This window comes from Charadrius vociferus, unplaced genomic scaffold (assembly GCF_000708025.1).
Source record: "Charadrius vociferus isolate BGI_N301 unplaced genomic scaffold, ASM70802v2 scaffold303, whole genome shotgun sequence".
In the NCBI taxonomy this organism is placed as follows: domain Eukaryota; kingdom Metazoa; phylum Chordata; class Aves; order Charadriiformes; family Charadriidae; genus Charadrius; species Charadrius vociferus.
The window spans coordinates 1,422,140-1,442,421 of NW_009647756.1; the positions used below are offsets into that span (position 1 = coordinate 1,422,140).

Below are 20,282 nucleotides of genomic sequence, written 5' to 3' on the forward strand. Positions count from 1 at the left end.
AAGTGTCTGTGCTGGCCTTGCCACTACAACTCATGTTTCACAGGACAAAAGATGGTACAACAAATTTCCAAATTAGAGCCTTACTTAACTACATACCTGTTTGATCTGGAATGATTCAGTGGGGCCATCCAATTAGCAGTTTAGAAATGGCAACAAATCTTTATTACTAAATAGCAATTTTTCCCCCCCTCTGAGCCAGTTGGGAAGCCCCTCGAGTGAAAAGTTGCTGAAACCCTTTTACGAGCAGCATTCCCAACATGGCCAGAAAGGCCGAAATGGATGACATTGATTTGATCAACTCAGTCATTAAGGGTGTTACTGCCAGCAGGGATACTGCACCGTCAGCTGCCCTGAAACAATCCATAGCCAAAATAGCTGTAAGGGAGACTCCAATTAAACTCCCTCTTATCTTCCTGAGGAGTAAGAAGCTCCAGGTCCTCACTGCTGCTTTGACTCCCAGTTTCCTCTCAGTTTCTCCACTGAGTAGCTTTTAAGTTCCCATTTGTGGCACCAGTTGCAGGACCAGCCTGCTCAATAAACTGGCTGGTGCAGCAGCCTTCCAACACTGCTGCGGCAGAGGTGAGCCCAAAGGAGTCTGACCCTGCCTGACAGTGAACCCCAGGAGCACTCAGTTCCGTAATAAATAATGCAGGGCAAGTATAGAGAAGGCATGAGACGTGGGAAATGTGATATCTCAGTTCTGAAACCCAGGTGGACCAAGTTGGCAGTCTTGGATAGAAACAGAATAAGTGTGAGAAATCACTCATCCTTAATAAATACTAGTTTCATAGGCCTTGCTGGTTGTGAGAAGCATTCAGCTTCAGCAAGTCATTGAAAACAAAATGTGCATTTTTTCACTTCAGAGGATGCAGGATTTGATTAAGTACAAAAAGAGGGAGCCTAGTGAGTAAAAGGACTAGACTCTCACTTCAGGGAATTCAGGTCGAGCCCTCTGTGAAACGAGTTCATGTCTCAGCTCAGCATCTCCAGCAGATACTAGCTCACATCACAAAACCACTGTAAAGGATTTGGCACAGTATGGCATATCTGAGGATCCCTGCTCAGAAAGGGAGCAGGGAGGGAGGAGGCTTAGCCTGCATTAGTGCAGGACTGTATCATCCCTTACCTGTAGAAATCAAGCCTGGGGAGGTCTGGACAGGACGGGTTGGATCATCTTTAACCTGGAATCATATCTGCCAAGTGGAGACTATTGGAGTTTTATTTTACATTTGAAATCAAATCCTTTCCTTCCTCTCTGGAGATGGTAGCACTGAAGAGGAGGACTGAGGTGCCCTGTGCAAGGCCCTCTCTCAGAAAGGAGGAGAGAAGGTATACACATAAGGGAAAACAACTCAACATGGGTGAATCTGTAGCCACACTAGCATGTGGTGGGCTGTGTCCAACTAAACTCCAGCCAATTGTGTCCAGGTCCTCCTGCCGTGGTGTGGCTCAGAGATTGCTCTGCAGCTTCCAGATAAGCTCCCCAGGGTTCACAAAACCTAGCACACCATGGCGAAGGCACAGCTACATGCAGTACTTGGAAAGGCAAAGGCAAATCAACAAAACCTGTGAAGTGAGTGCACCTAAATTAAAATATGTCAATGATGTAATCTTTAGTTCTCAGGAAGAATTAAAACATAGCAAAAAAAGGCCACTGTATTAGATAGCGAGAACGCTCTCCTGACTTCCCTCAGCATCTCTCTATAGATGAATTCCAGATGTATTCATGGGGGACCTGGGCAAGCCTAACTGGTCCCTCTCTCTCTCAAAGGCCATTTTCTCTCTCTCAGCCCATTTGTTCCACAGTGAAAATAAGCAAACATCCACTTTTTTTCATGCAATATGATTTTTCTCAAACCTTATACCTTGGTCACCTTCAGGGTTTGATACACCATCTTAAGATTTGCTCATTAACGCGTCTCAGTGCATTCCTCTTTTGAGGACCCAAAGCAGAGGGATGTGTTCAGTAATAAAAAAATAAATTCATATGCAACAGGCTCTGAGCAGTCCAATACCTTATGACTTCAGCTGTAAATGCTTCACTGACTTTTTTGCAATTGTGAACCGGTTTACATTACAGTGGGAGAAAGTGCAGATGCCCTCTAGTGGTGTATTTCTTTTAAATTTCTGCTGCTGTGCCCTAAAGATGCTCCCAAACAGAAGACCATGTGCCCTCCTTTGCAGTGCTCTGCATAAGGGAGACAAATCACAGTGCAGCCAGAAAAGAGAGAGAGGATAGCATATATAACTTCAACTCTGTGTAAAGCCAGGTTGAGGCATGACATTGAATCAGATAGCTCTGTTCCAGACTTGCTGACCTTTCAAACCAGTAGGCCTCATGATAAAAACACCTCCAAGTTGACCAAATGTGGCATCATCTCCAGATCTTAGAAAAAGTTTGATTTTCTTGTCAATCCCATTCCCTTCCGACATTGACCTCTTTCCCCAGACAGGTTGTCCATAAGAAGCAATCTCCAACAATTAGCTGCCAGAGCATGTTAACTTTGCCAAGAATTGGGAACAAGCCATTCTGCCCTGTGAAAAAGACAGGTCTCAAGAGATCTTCAGACAATACCAACCAGCCAAAATACCATCAATGAAAAAGATAGGAGCCTGATGGAAAATTTTCAACAGATCCTTGTTACCGCTCTGGCCTTGGGTGGGATTATTGTCCAGCCCTATTTTCCTCTAGAGCAGCTAGAAAATGGTATAACCAAAGTTAAGTACAGGCAATGTATTTATCTGTTCCAAGCAGCACAGAGCAGACTGTAGTTTACTGTATTTACAGTTCTAGCCACAGAGGCATATATAGACCAATCCGATGCGTTCATTCAGTGTTCAACTTGTTACCACTCCATGATAGTGGATAGAAAGCCAAAAATCTCACCCTCCTCACTTTACCTACCGAAGGCAGGTGCCACTCACCAAGGCATGTTCAGGAAACGTTTTTTCCTCCCTCTACAGGAGAACTACTTTAGACTCTTAGAACACCATGATTACTAGTTTTAGCAACCACAGCCAAAAACCAAGGACAAAACCACCAGTCTTTCTGTGGCTGTTTCTGATCCTGTCTTGTCTATCCCAACCATAGCGAGATGTTCTCTTGCAAGTACAGCTGTAGCAGTTTAAGAAGTTACTGTGGATGGAGAGTCTTCAAATGAACCCGCCTCAGCTGGCACTGTGAAACAGAAGAGGAGTGTTAGTGCAGCTGCTTATTCAAATTCTGCACAGGGTTTTAATGAAGAGATGGGGTTGGTGATTCCTTGTACTACATTAGGTAGCCTTGAAAGAGGACCCTTAACTATGGTCTTAGACTACAAACTTTATCAATTATTGGAAGATAGAGCTAGATTGGCAGTTTAGGTGACATTTTTAGCTGAGGCTGATTGCTCCCAATATATTTGAAAGAGCCAGACACTGCACTTTTTTCTCCCAGAACACAATCATTTCTGGAGCACTTACAGTAAATGTAAAGAGAGCCAATAACACTCGAATCCTGGAATGAGGATTGGTGGTCTGTCCAGCCTAGCATATTGTTACATTATCAGTCAATCAGCCAAGCCATTTAAATTAGGAATGTAAAATCTCTTCTAGATAAAACCTAAAGGTTTGTGCAGCACTTAGCACAATGATTGGGGCCGCTAGAATTATCATACTACAAATAAGAATTATAGCAGAAGGGAGCAGTCACGAGACTGTGTGTGAAATAGTATCAATGTCCAGAGTGCACCTCTGAGGAGCTTTTTGGCAGGGTGGGGCTGTAGGATCAAAATAAACAATACAAATACATTGCAAACAATGCTTCCATTGAAAACAGCCTCCGAGTCCTAATCAGACCTGAAGACATGCTGTGCTCCTGATATCCTCAAGTCTTAAATTCCACATCCTTGGCAATTTGGTTGGAGCACACCAGAAGAAGATGGATAACACGGGAAGGGAGGGGAACCTACATGGATCTAAGAATTGCTCCATGTCTTCTGAGGAGTGAATCATTACTGATGACCAACACATGGAGGGGGGTGGCCAAGGGCCCCTGAGGTTGTCTGACACTCAAGGAACAGCATTATGAAAGCAGACATCTTATAAATAATTATAAAAAAAATCTGTTCCATTCTTTTGCACTGACCCCAGATGGGCAAGCTATCCCCTTAAAGATGGTCTTTCTCTGCTCAGTCAAAAGCAGTATGAAAATGAAGCATTTGACAAAGAATCTGTGTGCATTTGCAAAATACATTTTTCAAGTGCCACCCAAAGTAGCTGCTTGATAAAGTCATTATGTATCTAAGGTTCAAGCCACTTGCCAGCAATTGTTGTCATACAGAAAGGACATTACTTCTTCTTTTTTGTCTTGCCTTATACAACTATTTCTGAGAAAGGAGTCAGTGAGAAAAAAACACACAGTGCTAATTACAGCAGGGCAAGAAGCTTTGCTATTAACAGACATTTAACATCAGTTGTGACTTCTACCAAACAGGCTGTGCTTGTGTATGTCTTATTGGAAGATCCAACTTCCAGTGTTTGGGGTATAATTTCAAAAAAACGTTCAGTACATCTCTGTCTCTGCCAAAAAGAGACATCAAGGCTACACGTTACACAAAAAGATGAGCATTCTCTTGGGGAAAATGGGTGTCCTGACCATCTACCTACTTGGTGTTAAAAATACCCACTACAATTCTTTATTTTTGGTATTTTGTTTAATTTTATAAAGGTCCTTTTGCCTGTAAACCCTTTTTCTCTTCTGCATCCCTAACCAGACTTTCTCCAGCTGCCTCTCACACACCTCCTGTGCCCTTTCTGCATGTACCAGCCTCAGTGAATGGAATTGAATCCAGGTCAAGAAATTCTTGCCTCTTCCTGGGTCCTGTGCCACTACTCATGGGGCAGTGCTGCATAGCATCTAACAAGTAAAAATACAGGATTTGCAACCATAGCGTGCCCTATCTCGAAGTACAAATGCAGCACGGTTTGGCTCTAGTTCCAGAGGAGCAGCCTGCAGAAAAGTGGCTTTGGGGACGTAAGTTAGGGCCGGTTAATAGCAAATAGGATTTTCCCCTGCTTCAGAATAGGCTCTCAGGTTTTGAGAAGAGAGAAGACACTAAACTTGCAGAAATGCAGACAAGTTATTTTAAGCAGTTCCTATTCTTTGGTTTCCCACTGGATACAGCTACAAGCAAAATGCAGGGTTATGTTGAGATAGCTGTGCTGCATTTAAACATGTTAACTCAGGCACCAGTAGCTGTGTAAGCACAGCAGCATGCAGCTCAGTGCAGGGCTAATTTGCCCTGATGCTTGTTTAACACCAGCTTGTATAATTCCACAGTGATTTGCAGTAGCCATACCCAATTTCCACATCAGTTGCAGCTGGGTATAGCCTTCTCTCCTGTAATTGAGTTACATACCCTCCTTGTGCACTTGCAGCTTTAATGGCTCTGATCTATGGTAACAGCTCAGGCTGGATGGGGAAGTGGATTAAAATTTGTGTTCTTGGGGCAGTCTAGGGACTGCCAATAAGGGAGAGACAGATCATCAACATTAATCTAATTAGCAAGTAAAACTGTTGAAGGTCAGTTACTAAAGGGAAGACCTGTGTTTAATTCTGTGCCAGTGTGGATCTATCTGCAGTATCCAGCCCTGAGACCAGAGGGGTTTAGTCCTGCAAAGTGCTGTGTCCCACTCTCACTCCCACGCCAGATCAGCAGAAGTCAGGGGACACAGCACCCACTGAGTGTTTCCTTCCTGTGGCCTTCCTAGCAGTTAAAGCCTCTTCAAGAGTCAAATCCTTAAATCTTCCTTGCCTTACTTCCACAAAAAAACCCCACACACATTCAATGTCCGTATCCTTACTCCTGTGTGTAGTTTCTCAAAGTTCCTCAGGTAAGAAGGAGCTGTAAGAATTGTGCTTTAAGTTACAAAGTGAAGGAAAAAAATCCAAAGTAATTCTGTCTATCAGACAAGCTCAAGCACTGGGAAAGGCTGTGCCCCTCAGCAGGCTGAGCCTGCTGTTTACAATACGGCTCTTACCGCACCCAGCCGTAGGAATAGAAAAGGCTGGGAGGGAAGGGCAATACCTCCTGAAGGGAATGGTCACTACAAAAATAACTAACAAGTGCAAACGGATTTAGATTGAAAAGCTAAAATGAGGCAGCATTCAGAGGGGCAGAGCCACCCCAGAGTCCCATCAAGTGACTAATGCAACCACATGTGAGAGCCAGAGGCAACTCCATGGCCACCAACACAACTGACAGCCTCAGGACTCAAACAAGGAGCCAGATGCTCTGTCTGGGAATCACTCTTCCACAGGTTGGCATCAAGATCCCAGGACTGTCATCTTGAGAAGAGGAAGAGCAAGTACAACATGATGACATAAAACAAAGGTTGCACTGGACTATATTTGGGTTTGTTTGGTTGTTTTTTAATGCAGTGAGTTATAAATAAAACACCTATTTCTGACATACTTTTACTTTGCTGCATGACTGGCCTTGCTTATAAAAAGAAAAAGAAAAAGAAAAGCCTATGTCCTCTTTACGAATATTAAGAATTACATGTTTCCAAGTGCTATTGCCTCAGGCTTGGGAACCCAAGGAAACCAGCCCCACATGCTCCTTTGCAAAACAAACCCTCAGATCACAGGCTGATTAGGCAAACAAACCCCTCCCTGCCCTGCAATGGAGATAGGCCAAGAGAAGAAACATTTACCTAGCTCTCCGCCCTGCACTTCTCAGATAAGAGGCTGAGCGATTCCTGATTTCAGTAATCAAGAACTCAGCCAATGACAATTGCAAAATCTAACTCAAAGGCAATATCCATCCTTGGAGGCATATGCATCTGGGAAAAACAAACTTTGAAGAGTCAAGTAAAAAATGCCAACTTGTTTACCACCAAACAAAAACATAACAGAATGACCAACTCCAATTCCCTTGCCCTGATATTTTAACAGGATGACAATTGAAATGAAACAGCTCGAAAGTCTGACCTTACAAATGACTCATTTTCAAACAGGCATGTCCCCACTATCTTTTCTGTCTGCCGTTGTAAAGTGCACAACACCCAATGCACTCCCAGGGATGAAGTCTGCATCAAAAATTAGGAAATTTAGGCCACTGACAACTTAGTCTATATCTAAGGTTTGATATTGGGAAGCAGCTGTGGTGTGTTGGCCTCAGCTCTGTTGGTCATTTTTGCCTTGGTTTGCCTTCATGCTGCTGCTGATGTGGCTCAGCATTCCAGCACAGTGGGAAGAAATGCAGGATATCTTGCAAGAATGCCGGAGACATCATGTGTCTGGCATTTGGGCAAAATTTATTCATGTGCCACACCTGGGTTAAAAAGAATGCTTCCTCAATAATGCAACGACCTGGCCAACTTTCTTTGCATGAATTAAAATGATGCTTTCCCGTAATTACACCTAGTATTTTGTTGGTTTACGGGAAAGCATCTGGTCTATATATACTATACCAGACTGTAAGTAGAACTGCACAAAAGGGGATTTGGAGGAGATAATACCCATCCAGCAGGCGGTACAAGTGACAGTGGTCTTTGCTCCAAATCCTGCAAGAGGGAAGGAGAGATCCTTGTGTCCAAAGTAGAAATACTCATCCTGGAAGCAAAAAGTGTTTTTGCTTTGGTATCCCCACCAGCTTTTCTAGACCATAACAATGACTGGATGCACAGACCAGTGTCTCTGAGAGAGCTCATATTCCTAATAAACTGACTGGGTTTTGCTCATCTTGCTTTTTGGAAATGGTTATCATGTTGGTTTTAATTTTTCCCGCATTTCCCTGAGACTCCTGGGGTTCCATATTCTGAAGGCCTTTATAACGTTCTTCAAACTACTAGATCCTCCAGAACTCTTGGTATTGCTAAACCATACCATTTACCTCCCCACACAAAGATAAAGCAGGACCGTTGTGAAGTTGATTTTAACATGAACCTCGAATGAACCACCTACACAAACTCCTTCTAACATGCTGTGTCCTGGTTCTTAAAAATGAAACTCCATTACCAGTTCTGGTTTAAATGTCAAATACAGCTTCAAAAACTCCAGACAGGTGCTCTGACATTTAGGGTTTTTTTTTGTTTTTGTTTCACTCATCACTTTACCTACAGTAAATCTCCATGAAAACTGCATCTTTCATGGCATTCACATCCCCCTCATTTATGTGATGTCTTCAGAATATTAAAGTGCAATCAAATTCATAGGCAATACCATAGGACCTAGTTACATGTTCTATACGTACTTTTTACATGTGCACTTAAAGATGTTTTAAGGTCTCTGTCTTATTCTGAGTTTACCTATCATATACACATAAGAATAAATGTGTGTGTATTTCAAACCCATGATCCTTTCAATACTGTTTTATGCAGCCCCAATCAGGTTTACAAGGGTCATTTCAGAACAGCAAGACTGAGAAGAAATCACAGTAATAAAAGATCAATCCTGGAGTGTGGGAAGTGTCAACGCACAGCCAGTAGAGGGTTGATACTAGCAAAGAAGCTGCTTTATCTGTTCTATGTTCACTATGTTAAATAGTCATATCTAATGACTCAAATCAGCTTGAACTTGTTTGTGGGGGTGTCACACACAAGACTATTTGAATACACCAATCTATAGATGCAGAGAGCTTGCTTAAAACAGCATCATTTTTCCCCATCATGGATGTGTTGAATGATGTGTGTTTGCAGAGAGTCGGAGGAGAGAGAATGTTCCATCTAAAGGGCAGAGGCCCAAAGTGTTTTGTCTCCATCTCCGGTGGATCAGCTACAGCAGTTGTTGCACCCCATTGCTCACGTGCCTCTCCTGTCAGAGGTCACAGCCCCCCTTGCATGGGTGCCAGCAATTTGCATCATCACTTAAGAATGGGTGATATCATATTTATGTGATCCACTCTTGGTTTTGCTTCAGGTTAACACACCAAGCTGTAAATTAGGCTGAGGAGCAAGCCCTGTAGTGCTCCTATTCCTGCTCTGGGCCGTAATCTCCAGTAGATGGATAGGAAGGCAAAGGTAACAACACTTTCACCCATGGCAACTGACTCACGTGTGGGGTGTCAATCTGGGCCTTTAACACTATATGAGGGGCCATTTACACCACAGGGAGTTTTACTATAATGACAGTCTATTCAGGTAAGTTTCTCACCTGGAACAGCAGTTTATAAACTGCTTGTCCTGGCCTCGGTTATATTGCTGTATACAAAGATCAACTAACCAGTGGAGTTCCCCTTGCCTCAACACAATCCAGGTGAGCAGCCACGAAGCAATACAGAGTGCCCAGTATTAACTAAGTCCTGTGTGGAGTTCCCCTTGCCTCAACACAGTCCAGGTGAGCAGCCACGAAGCAACACATGGGGTCCCAGAGTGCCCAGTATTAACTAAGTCCTGCGTGTCCGTGGATAGCATGAAGTCCACACCTTGCACTCCAGTTAATTCAATCCAAGAGTTGCCTGATTCAGCACTCTCAGGTGATCGCTCAGTGTTGATGAACACAGAAATACATCCTTTGCACCAAGGCTGTTAAAACATGGTTATGCATCTATGCTGACAGTAACTCCTACACAAGTAGACACAGCTACGCTAAACCGCAGAGTATCCAGCAGCAGTGAAGCTGACAGTCGGCACTGAAGTAGACACATGTCTTCTTTGAGCTTTCCTGTGCAAGTGAGAGTGAAGCTAGGGTGATGCATACACTAACTCATTCTGCACTCACATCTCTACTTGCTTTGTGGATATTTTGCTCAGTGAGCAAGAAGAACCTAAATCATTCCTTCAGGTTTTAAACACAGAGCTCTCTGCTTTCAAGAGGTAAATGCTTCTAAGATGTCCTGGAAGTTGGCCACCTCTCATTAAGATATTTAAAGACCACAACTTGCAATTGTGAATGCTTCCTTTAACGATCAAGACTCTCAGAATCCCCCAAACACTTTCATACTGAATTAGCCACAAGATATGTTTGAAATGTCAAGGTGGAGTTTGGTTTAAGACTCTATCATCAGAAGGAATGTGCTTAGTTGGACAGCACACAAAATACTTATTAAAAATAAACAGAACTGGGAAAATCAAATTTGTTGTCAATTCATAAATGGTAAAAGGGATAAATTTATGACAGTAAATTATTAGGAATAATAAGTTGAGTATGATCTTTAGAAAGCCAATTTTAGAAGTACAAATTGTTCAATAATTTTAAGTTAAGTATAATTGTCAATTCAAGGATATATTTAATTCTTCTCTTTTCTTTACCTTCCACTTCGTGTTCCCTTGGTGCTTTGCCAAAGCTAATTCTACTATTTTAACAATGTTCATTTGTGGTTCCTGTTATGCATTTAACACAAATCTCACTGTACCTGGTGTTCCTTCTATATATATCAAATTCCCAATGCCAAGTGATCATCCAGGAACCTCAATATTCTTTTAACTGGGAAAAAAAAAATAAAAAGAGAACATTTCAACTCTTCAACACTGATAAAAAAGGCTGAAACAGAAACCAAGTCCTACCATTGCCCTGAAAAGTACTCAAGATTTACTATTACTTAAAATCTAATGATCTGGGGACCTTCACTCATGCTTTTTGAATGCTGGGAACAATAAAAATGTACTTTACTATTTTTAACTTTTTAGATAGTCCACATTAACTGATCCGTCTCTGAGTAATGGGGATTCTCTTCTACCTCTAGCACCATTCACAGAAGATCTACAACTTCCTCCTTGTGTTTTCTATACAGTTATTGTGTCCCTATTCTTGTTTCCTAGCTCAAGAAGATTACTTGTCTAGGGCTCCCAGTTAACCTAATGAAGGTGATGAAGCTGGACTTTGGACAAAGGAGCAGTCTTTAGAGATAATTTTTGTACACAGATGGTTAATTTTAAGAAAAAAAATTAAAGTTTTTTAGAGATATTGAAAGCTAAATTAGATCCAAAGCAGATGAAGCCATATAAGTGAAGTGGATAAAGTCGTGCTACATGCATTTTTTACATTTTTGTTCCCTCAAATTTATCCCAACCACTGCTGTGGTTTGTACCTAGAGTTATACAGGGCATGAAACCAGCCTCATTGAAATCAGTAGGAGCCTTTAAACTTCAGTGGAACCAGCATTTAATCCAGAAAGTTTTACTTCTCCAACTTTACAGCATTACAGCATTCAGTTAGAACACATCCTATATGGAGTAGGACATGACATAAGTCTCATAAAATCAGGGGAGGTAACCCTATGGGACTGCAATGGGCCATGTTTAATACCCACTAGGTTTGCTCTAGCCCTCAATGACTGCATTAGCTTTCATTGACTTCTCTGGATCAAAATCACACTGAAAGGAGTCAATTAATTTCTTTAAAGACTCAGCAGTCAATGAGCATGCAACATAAAACTATTCATTATTTGAGCTATTGTTCTTAATTAGCTCCCATTCCCATCCATCATTTTAAAACGATGCTACAGCCACATGACTTAAGTATTCAACCTTGAAAACACACTTGCATTTTTCACATCTTGAATATTCTTAACTTTTAATTATGAAAGCTGGAAAATTTCCCTGTAATCACCAGGCTTAGTTATGTCACTGATGGGCTGCATCCCTGACTTGTGCCAGAATGTAACATAGCTCTCAAATCCAGGCAAAGGTATTCAATTACTTGTTGGATAGTTTAGAATACAAACTCCAGAGAACAGAAAATATAATAAAGGACAAAGAGGAGACAAGTATTTTGTGCAGAGGATGAACTGCCTGCAAACCATGGATTGGTGTTAAATCCTGAACTTTAGTGAGCGGGCGATGCGCTGGGTTCATCTAACACCAACAAACATGATATAGCTACAGGGCGTTTCACCCCGGTTAAATACCAGATGAATTAAAGGCTGTTGCCAGCAGCTGTGATGAATGTCACTGGGATGCCGTCTGATTGCTCTCTGAGTTTTATGAGTGAAGCATGTCGGTTCCTACTTTGTTAAGGTCAGCATGTATTTCTAATGGTTCATCTGCAGGGCTTTGCTGAAGGCACCAGTGAGAACACAGGTGCTGGAAAATGTCTCTTTCATGCAGCATGGACTGGAACAAGCAGGACTGAATAGTGTCAGGAGGAACTTTTGCATCAACATGTTTGCAGTGTGGAAAAAGGACGCAGATCAGGACATAAACTGACAGGCATTTGTGGATGGGACCAACTTACTGCCAAACAACAGGCATTTTTATTCAGCTTGCATAAACAAATAATTTTCCTTGAGTTACCTGCTTCTGAAATTCAGAGATACTTGCACAACTTTTATATGAAGATGTTTTAAAAAAATCTCAGACTGAGAAAGGACCATGGTTTTCCTGCTTTCAAGGCTTGCAAGGTTTTAGCTACTGGATTTTGAGACAGTGATTCAGAAAAGGGGTTATGAGCTTTTTAACCTTCCTCATCCATTCTGGATGATTACCTAAATTAATCTCAATACTCCTATTCCTCTATTCTTCTTTTGTACAGGATAAAGTGAAGCTTGGCTTTCACAGCAATGTGAAATTCCAGGTCACTCACTTTCCCAACCATTCTCAGCTCGTCCTCCTTCAGTCTGTCTCTACAGGCTACTGGCAGAGGAAGAGTTCCTAAATTTTTGTTGTGGTCAACAGTTGTATAACAAAATAGGCACCCTACTGCATCTTATTGTTCCTCAATGAATAACTAGCTAGATGTCTTCCTCCCTTAGGAACTTTCATTCACTTTTGAAAAAAATATTTTTTAAAGAACATTTGATCATTAGTAACACCAGGCCAAATCATCTAGCTGTCCCAATGACAGAAAAACATGTTCCAGCTAATTCTCCTAACTTGTTCACTACCTGCATCCTAACTATCTCTGGAGGTAAGAAATAACTAAGACTTTGTCTATACCCAAGAGTAACCCTAGTCCTGGATGTTGATAACAAGTACTGATAAATACAGTCAAACTGGAGCTTGCATTGACTAAATTAACTCACTGATACCTGCCAACATCTATCATAAAAAAAGTGATGAGAATCTGACTGCATTCAGTGGAGACCTACTAGGTGAGCTCAGTTGATTAGTTCATTAAGACTAACACTTTTCTAGATTCACTTGGCTTTCCATGAATCTGCTTTGCTGCATGCACGCATGGACTCTGACACTCTCGCACATGCTCTCCATGCTCAGATCACTCTACTCCACATGTGCTATGAATCCCCAGTGTCTGGGACATGTTGAAAATCTTCTCTGCGTATATGCAGTGATGCATGTATGCAGTGATCACTTGTCTGGCCAACTGGCAACTGATTACTGCCAAAAGCGGGCACTGACCTCTCTACAAGATGGTTAATGTTGCCAATTGGACATTAGAAACATCAATGTAAGTCCCTTTACCTTCCTTTTGTCTTAGCACTGTCTCTCTAATGTCAGGAGATCTAAGGAGGACAGAATGTATGTTTATTTAAAGCCTCTTGAGGCATAGGTAGACAGGTTGTCACAATACCATTAACTCTCTCTTCCTGAGATGAAAGGAAGATTGACTCTCAGACACTTGGAACCACCCCCCACTCCCCCATTTAAAATAATCCACATAATTTCAATGATATCTATAGGAGGACACAATCTTAGGGCTTGGTTTTACATGAAAGGTATGCCTTTGTACCACCTATTCTGCACATCAGATTCAGTCTGATGTGAACCAGTCTAATTCTTTAACATGGAGAAAAGGAAAAAAAAAAAAAAAAGAAGAAGGAAAAAACCCCAGGATGGTTTTCTATTGTTTCAGTGAATTAAATTGGCTCACGGGAGAGCCCAATGACTGCTCAATGACTGCTACAGCTGGAATAAGGGAAGGGACATGGACCGAGAGAAGCAGAGAAAGAAGAGCAGGGGAGGTCTAGCTACTCTATTGTGACAGTGGTCTGTGGCTTCAGCATCATACTGAAAAGTACCATAATAAATATGTGGCAGGAGGTGATCAGTTCAAATTAAATTAACAGAGTTTGAAGTAACAATACAGAAGGTTGTTGCAAAACCTGTCTTGTCATCTTTCTACCAAACATTTACTCACTTAAAAAAACCCAACCCTCCAATTATGACAATATTTTGTAAGCTCAAACAAATGAGAAAAATGTGTAATGGAAGATATTCCACCCTGAGCAAATACATAACTAGGGAAACCTCACTTAGCACGAGTGCTCTCTCCCACACAATGTCTCCTGCTGCAGGTGCCTTCTTTGTCCCCTTCTCTGTTCCTCCCTCCCACCATGAAATAAATGTGAAAGCTTCAGAGCCCTGCCACTTCATCATGGCTTGCGTTGTAGTAAAAACAGAACTCAAGATAAAGATAAGTCTTAGTAAAAAACCTACTGTCCTTAACTCTGCAAGATTCCCATGTGACAAATATCACCAGGGTCATTCAAAGCATATTGGGATTTTTGCAATGGTGTGAAGCTAGATATGTTCCCCAAACCAGGATTGGGCTCAAGAAGCCAGTTCCCACCTTCCCAACTCCAGTAAAACTTCCACCAAAACTCAGTGAACAGATAGTGAACCATCTATTTCAGGAGAAGATAAAGCTCATGCCACTCAACTTGGTTTTGGCTGCTTCTCTTGAAGAACTGCTTCTGTGACAGTTTACAGTCCTGGTAAGGCTTTTGCTGTGTTTCTACAGCCATAAGTGCCAGAGCTGGGGCGGACAGTCACTGCAGCCACTGCTCTGGCATCCCAATCACTCCACCTTCTCCTTGCTATAAGATTGGCAGTTACTGAATGCAATAGAAACCACCACCAAGTTGTTTCCTTGCCAGTAGAGGTTGATAACACTCCAGGAGATCTGTGTGGGCTGACTCAGCTACCTTTAAAACCAGATTGTGCTGAAGTGAAATAATAATGCTGTGTAACTTACATTAGAAATGGACGTGGCCTTTCATTTAATTCTGTCTGTTAAACTGCTCATTTACACTTTGAAGAATATTTACCCTGAATGCTGAAAGAAAATTACTAAGCACTTATTTTTCTCCATCATCACAGCACAAAAATGTTTTATTTCTTTTCTGACAGATGTAGGACGGTACTAATTTAAATTACTTTCCTTTATACCTCTCACCTATCTCTCAATCTTCCCCTATTCTTTCCCATTTGCTCTCTTACCAGCAGAGGTGGGCTGGCATTCATATGCTGAAATGAGGCCCAGGAGAGCTGATGTACAAGCAAGAGCTCCTTTCTGTCACCTACAAATTGAGATACAAACTCCAGCCAAAGAGCAGAATAGGTGGTTGGGTCAATACTGTCTTAAATTACCTTAAATAAATCCATCAGAGCCCACTTCTCAAAGGTCTCAAGCTTTCCCCATACGCTCTCTTTTCTGAACAACTTCACTGCCTCCAAGTTATGCTACTTTCAATTTTTGTTTCCTAGCAAAGGCCATCACTAACAGAAAGTGCAACCAATTTTTATTTTAAATGGTTATCTGGTTATGATCACAGAATCATAGAATACTCCCTTTAGTAGTTTCTGTGACTTTGTAAACGTTTGATTTGTTTTTCACTATGTAAAATGCAGTTTTCCAGTTGGCTGTGATAGCACACTGAAAAACTCAGCATCATCAGGGTTCACATTTCCACAAGTGATCTCTAATTTTTGATGCCTAAATTTTTGCATGCCCAGATGTGGAAATTGAGACTGGTTTCTCAAAGCTGCTCATGCACTGTAGCTCTGAGAAGAGCCATGAGCTACACAAATCCTGTAGTCTGGCACGTCCCACTTTCAGTCCAGATATTCACCCAGAATGAAGCCCTCAGCCTACACATATATATGAAGTATGGCTTTTTACACATGCTAAAGGGCAGGGCTTCTTGGATCAGAAGCAGTGTTCATTGTTCTGCAGAATCAAACTCACGTTGTGCCAAGCTAAGCACATACATGCATATTTTGCAGTATGGTGCATTCTCAAAGCGGCACTGTTAAGTGTCTGCTTTTTCTGTGCCTAAGCTGAGGGGACTCTCTAACTGTGAGTCACACAAACAAAAGTACAGCTCATGGGGCTAACTACAGGGGTACTATGAAGTACCTGAAACAATTTGGGAAGATAGTATATGAGGTTTGTAAGCAACCACAGATTTCTTTTAAAATGATCCAACATAAGAAACCCCAGGCTTGTCTTCCTCCTGTGAACTCTATTTTGTACAAAAGTATTCTTGCCTTAAAAGCAAACCAATGTTGCAGTGTAAAACTTGCAGTCAATTTCCATCACGCTAGCTTTTCATTTATCTTTATTCCTTTGCCTTCAACGTGCAAAAAAGATGAAAAGGAATTAATGAAGGAAAAAAAAAGAAGAAAGGGAAAGGAGAGAAACAATGAACTTCCATATTATGCAAATACCTACAAAGTTTTGAATCGGGTGACACTACAGTAGAATCTGAAGTTAAAACATGCCAAAAACTCCTGAGGAAGCAACGGAGCTTTTTGTGTTCCCACGAGATGTCTCACTAGACTCTTTGGAATCAAATGGTGGAATATTAAGCTGCTCTGAGTCAGGAACATACACAAATTATTCTACCATGTGTTATGCCATGCCATAGACAGAGGGTAAAGCACAAACATGGAAGAATAACGCAAGAACACTGGCACTGAAAAGCAGTACAATGCTGGTGCAAGAGAGGCTGGAAAACCAAAATATATTCTAATTGGTGAAAGCAAAGAGAGGAAAATTTCTTTCTGAGCTGAACACTCCCCTCACACTGTAAGACGACTTCACTGTCTGATGGTTTTCTCTTCCTGGAAGCAGTCTGTAGAAATGGGGGTGGGAGGAGAGACACAGAAAAACAACCATGAAAATACAAAACATACAGGATTGGATTTTGCGGTGTACCCATTGTTGGTTCAATTTTGTCCCACTAAAGCTAATTATAACACCTTCATTTATTCAGCAGAGCAAACCTTTAACAGGACTGTGTACTTCTGAAAATATGATTTTTAAAAGAAATTCAACTTAGAGACTGCCAGGGCAGTAGGAGTCCCCAGTCAAACAGCAAGGAAAAACATTTTCTTTTCTTATTGCCAGTGAGGAACTTTTCTTACTTCTGAAGAGGAACTAATGCTCTGAAGTAAGTAATGGTAGTGCATCAGCACATTTGCTAGACAAGGCAAAAAAGAAGACCTTTGCCTTTGCTGTCTGACTCTAAATTCTTGAGACAATTACTGCAGTTTGCTGTTTGTATAGCGAAAGTGTGGCCAGGAAGAAAAAGACTTCCTCTCCTGAGGACACCTGTTCTGAGAAGCTCTGATAAATTGAATATGCATAGCACAGAAGAGGCACTTGCAAAGTGTTAAGTAAATCACCTAACAAGTAACAAGGGAGGTGGCAAGAGGAAGAACGGAAGGATACAAGACAGACAGACTATAGGATAAATTAAAGCATATACAGAATGCCATAATGAATATGTACATCAATACTTAAGCTATTTTTTGTTTCCCATTAGAAGCATTTCTTTCACAGTTTCCATGTGCAAGTGGTGATTTTGATTAATATTCCCACCTTTCCAACTCCATTGATTGAAATGAGAAAATGCTCTATGTCAGCCTTAAATTTAATTTCTATTTTAACATTAGATCACTTCATTTCAAATCCAAAATGTTTACATTTCCTACTTTTTCACATTTGTGACTTTTCAGAATTTGTTCCTTAAATTTCAGCATCTCATCTGATTATCTTATATCCATGCAGGAGTCATTCTAAAATGGCAAACTTTTCAGTTAAATAAAAATTCAACTTGTTGAACAACTCAAATATCTTTTCACGAACAGCTGCATTTGGTCCCCAAGACCTATGGAAAAGTAAGAACACCTATACTATCACCTAAGTTTATTGTATTATCACAAAATTTTATGCATACCTCCCTGATTTTGTGGCTGATAAAATGATAAGTTGAAATAAGATTTGAGCAGAATTAAATACAAGATTGCTGAACGTATGGGTTAAACTCACATCTGAGATGTTCTAATAACTTGCCATGACCCTAAAGGAAGTATCTGCTTAACCCCTTGCTCCACCACTACCAGTTCCTCCCATCCCCATATCTCCTCTTCCAGCCTTACACTCCTGCTCTGTGGCAGCAGCTCTGGAGGTAATTTGGTTCACAATTTCAACACTAAATTATTGATACTTTTGAAACTATTGATACTTTTGCTGCATAATGTCCTGTTGGTTCAGCAAGTTCAGCCACTGCAGCATGGGATCAGAAGACCACCAGACCTGATGCAGGGTGGAACGGGTGCCAATAGGTCACTTTCAGTGGTATTATATAACTTAAAAACTAGGTGCCCTTTTCAGGCACTTGCTATCTTTAATATGTGTCTTTAATATATTTTTTTTTTACTACCTTCAGTTGTTAAGAGAGAACTCAGCCCTAGAGTTATTTTTCATTTGTTCGTTGTAGCCAACACCTTCACCTCCCACTAGTCGCAGTGGAAGCAGAGGGAAGTCAGTCCTGGCAGGGCTGAGCTCTCCACAATCATATACACAAAATGTCTGTCCTGACAGCTAACAGGGAAGCCACTGACGGAAATACACTGCTCAATGCTTTCTAAGTCCATCTAAGTGTTATTTGTCCCACACTTTTATATGTGTCACATCTGCTTGTTGTTTAAAAAATAATATCCATGCTCATCTCGAGTGTACATATGATTTGTTTTAGTTGGTAACGTGTTTTTACTTTGCTAGAGGAACCTTAGCCCAACCGAGGCTTATCGTTAACTTCTCTTAAGCACGGCAGGTAGGCCAAAATTTTCACACATAACACCTATATTTAGCACCAAATTGACATGGAGGACTACATGACAGCAGGACTGCACTAGAAACTTTTGCTGGTAAAGCAGCGCATAGCACAGAGTTGGTTAGAGGTGTGATTTTACTGCAACATCGCTAATGTCAGCAAGAGCGCTAGCACAGACACAGTTAAAAGAACTACTTCTTGCCTGTAAAAGCTTCTTTCATTCCGAGAACCAATACGAAACATAGCAAAAAAAGGTGTTTTCCTGATAGAAGTTAGGGTGGACATCAATAGTGATCTAAACCAAGTGGGTACACAGCTGTGATCACATCATATTGCACAGGCACATGTCTTAGACTGTTCCATACCACAGGGAAAGGGATTCGAGGAACAAAGCATTGTTAGTCCTGCTGGCAAAGCTACTCCTGGTAAAAGATGCATCTCTTAGGGAGGAAGGCACCACTAAGACTACAGCAGAACCAGGTTTACACAGGGAGATGTGCCTCAGGTTCACATCTTGCCATCACCAGAACTCCACAGAGCTCAGGTAGTGGAGCATTTGTGAAACTTTCAGATGCTAAAATGTGAATATTTTGTGGCAAGTTTTAGGCACCCAAGCTTGACAAATATGTTCTGAATAGCTGGAGTCCTAAGTTTGTCCACAGAGATAGTCTGAGACACTTAAAGTACCTTCATGAGATCTCAAAGCAATAAATAGGATAAAGGATGAACCCCACTCTGTGTGCGTGTGAGAGACAGAGAGAGAGAGAGATCATTTTCCTCATAAGTGTGAAGGAAAGCTACCAACATAGCGCTTCACATAAACATCACCTTAAACCCTACTGCTGTCAGGGCTAATTGAAATTTACAGGATTGGTACTTGCAGTATTAACCCAGGAACTGTCAAGCTTCATTATTTCCAGTGGAGTCTGACAGTCTTGTCTTAACATTATGAAGTGTCAGTCTCTTTTCCCTTGATGACAAAGAAATAACATCTGCATTTCCCCACCCTAAAAGGCTAAACGGGTATGAAAACTACTGTTATGGTCAGTATTTCAGTGTTTTCAGGATCACGATGGTCCAGTCACTGCTGTTGTCACAAATACAAAAGAAAAAAAAGTAACTCTGTTTACTTTATAATTGCCGTCTTTCCCTGTTGAGCCAAATTAATACTACAATTTCCCCTTTGTAGAAACAGTACTACAGTTAACACTTTCGATTAGAAGAGTATCTAGAAAAGTCCTTTCTTCCTTTGTTTACAACTGACTGAAAGGATTGAGGTTATCAAAATACAGACAGAGCAAAGCAGCATTTCACATTTCATCTTCAGAGATCTGTGTTCAACTAAAAGCTAGGGCATGAAGCACAGGTTGTCTCCAGTACAAGCCTTCTCTATTCTATCAAGTTCTGAAGTGATGTCCACAGGGATGAATTTAATGTCTTACAAAAAAGAAAAGAACAACCTATATTAACAGGAGCTGAAGCCTAATACAAACTTCCTCCAGTGGATCTTTAACCAAACTCTATTAAGACCACTACTGGTCTTTCCACTGGCATTAG

General features: G+C 41.2%; 1 protein-coding gene across 1 annotated transcript in view; it reads left to right on the forward strand.

Moving 5' to 3' along the window:
- Positions 1–275: 275 nt before the first annotated feature.
- The window catches only part of CMC1 (C-x(9)-C motif containing 1), a 166,319-nt gene continuing 146,312 nt past the window's right edge, over positions 276–20,282 (forward strand). The window contains exon 1 of the mRNA XM_009882174.1: positions 276–420. Within this exon, the coding sequence (XP_009880476.1) occupies positions 276–420 (145 nt within the window). The remainder of the gene's footprint in view (positions 421–20,282) is intronic.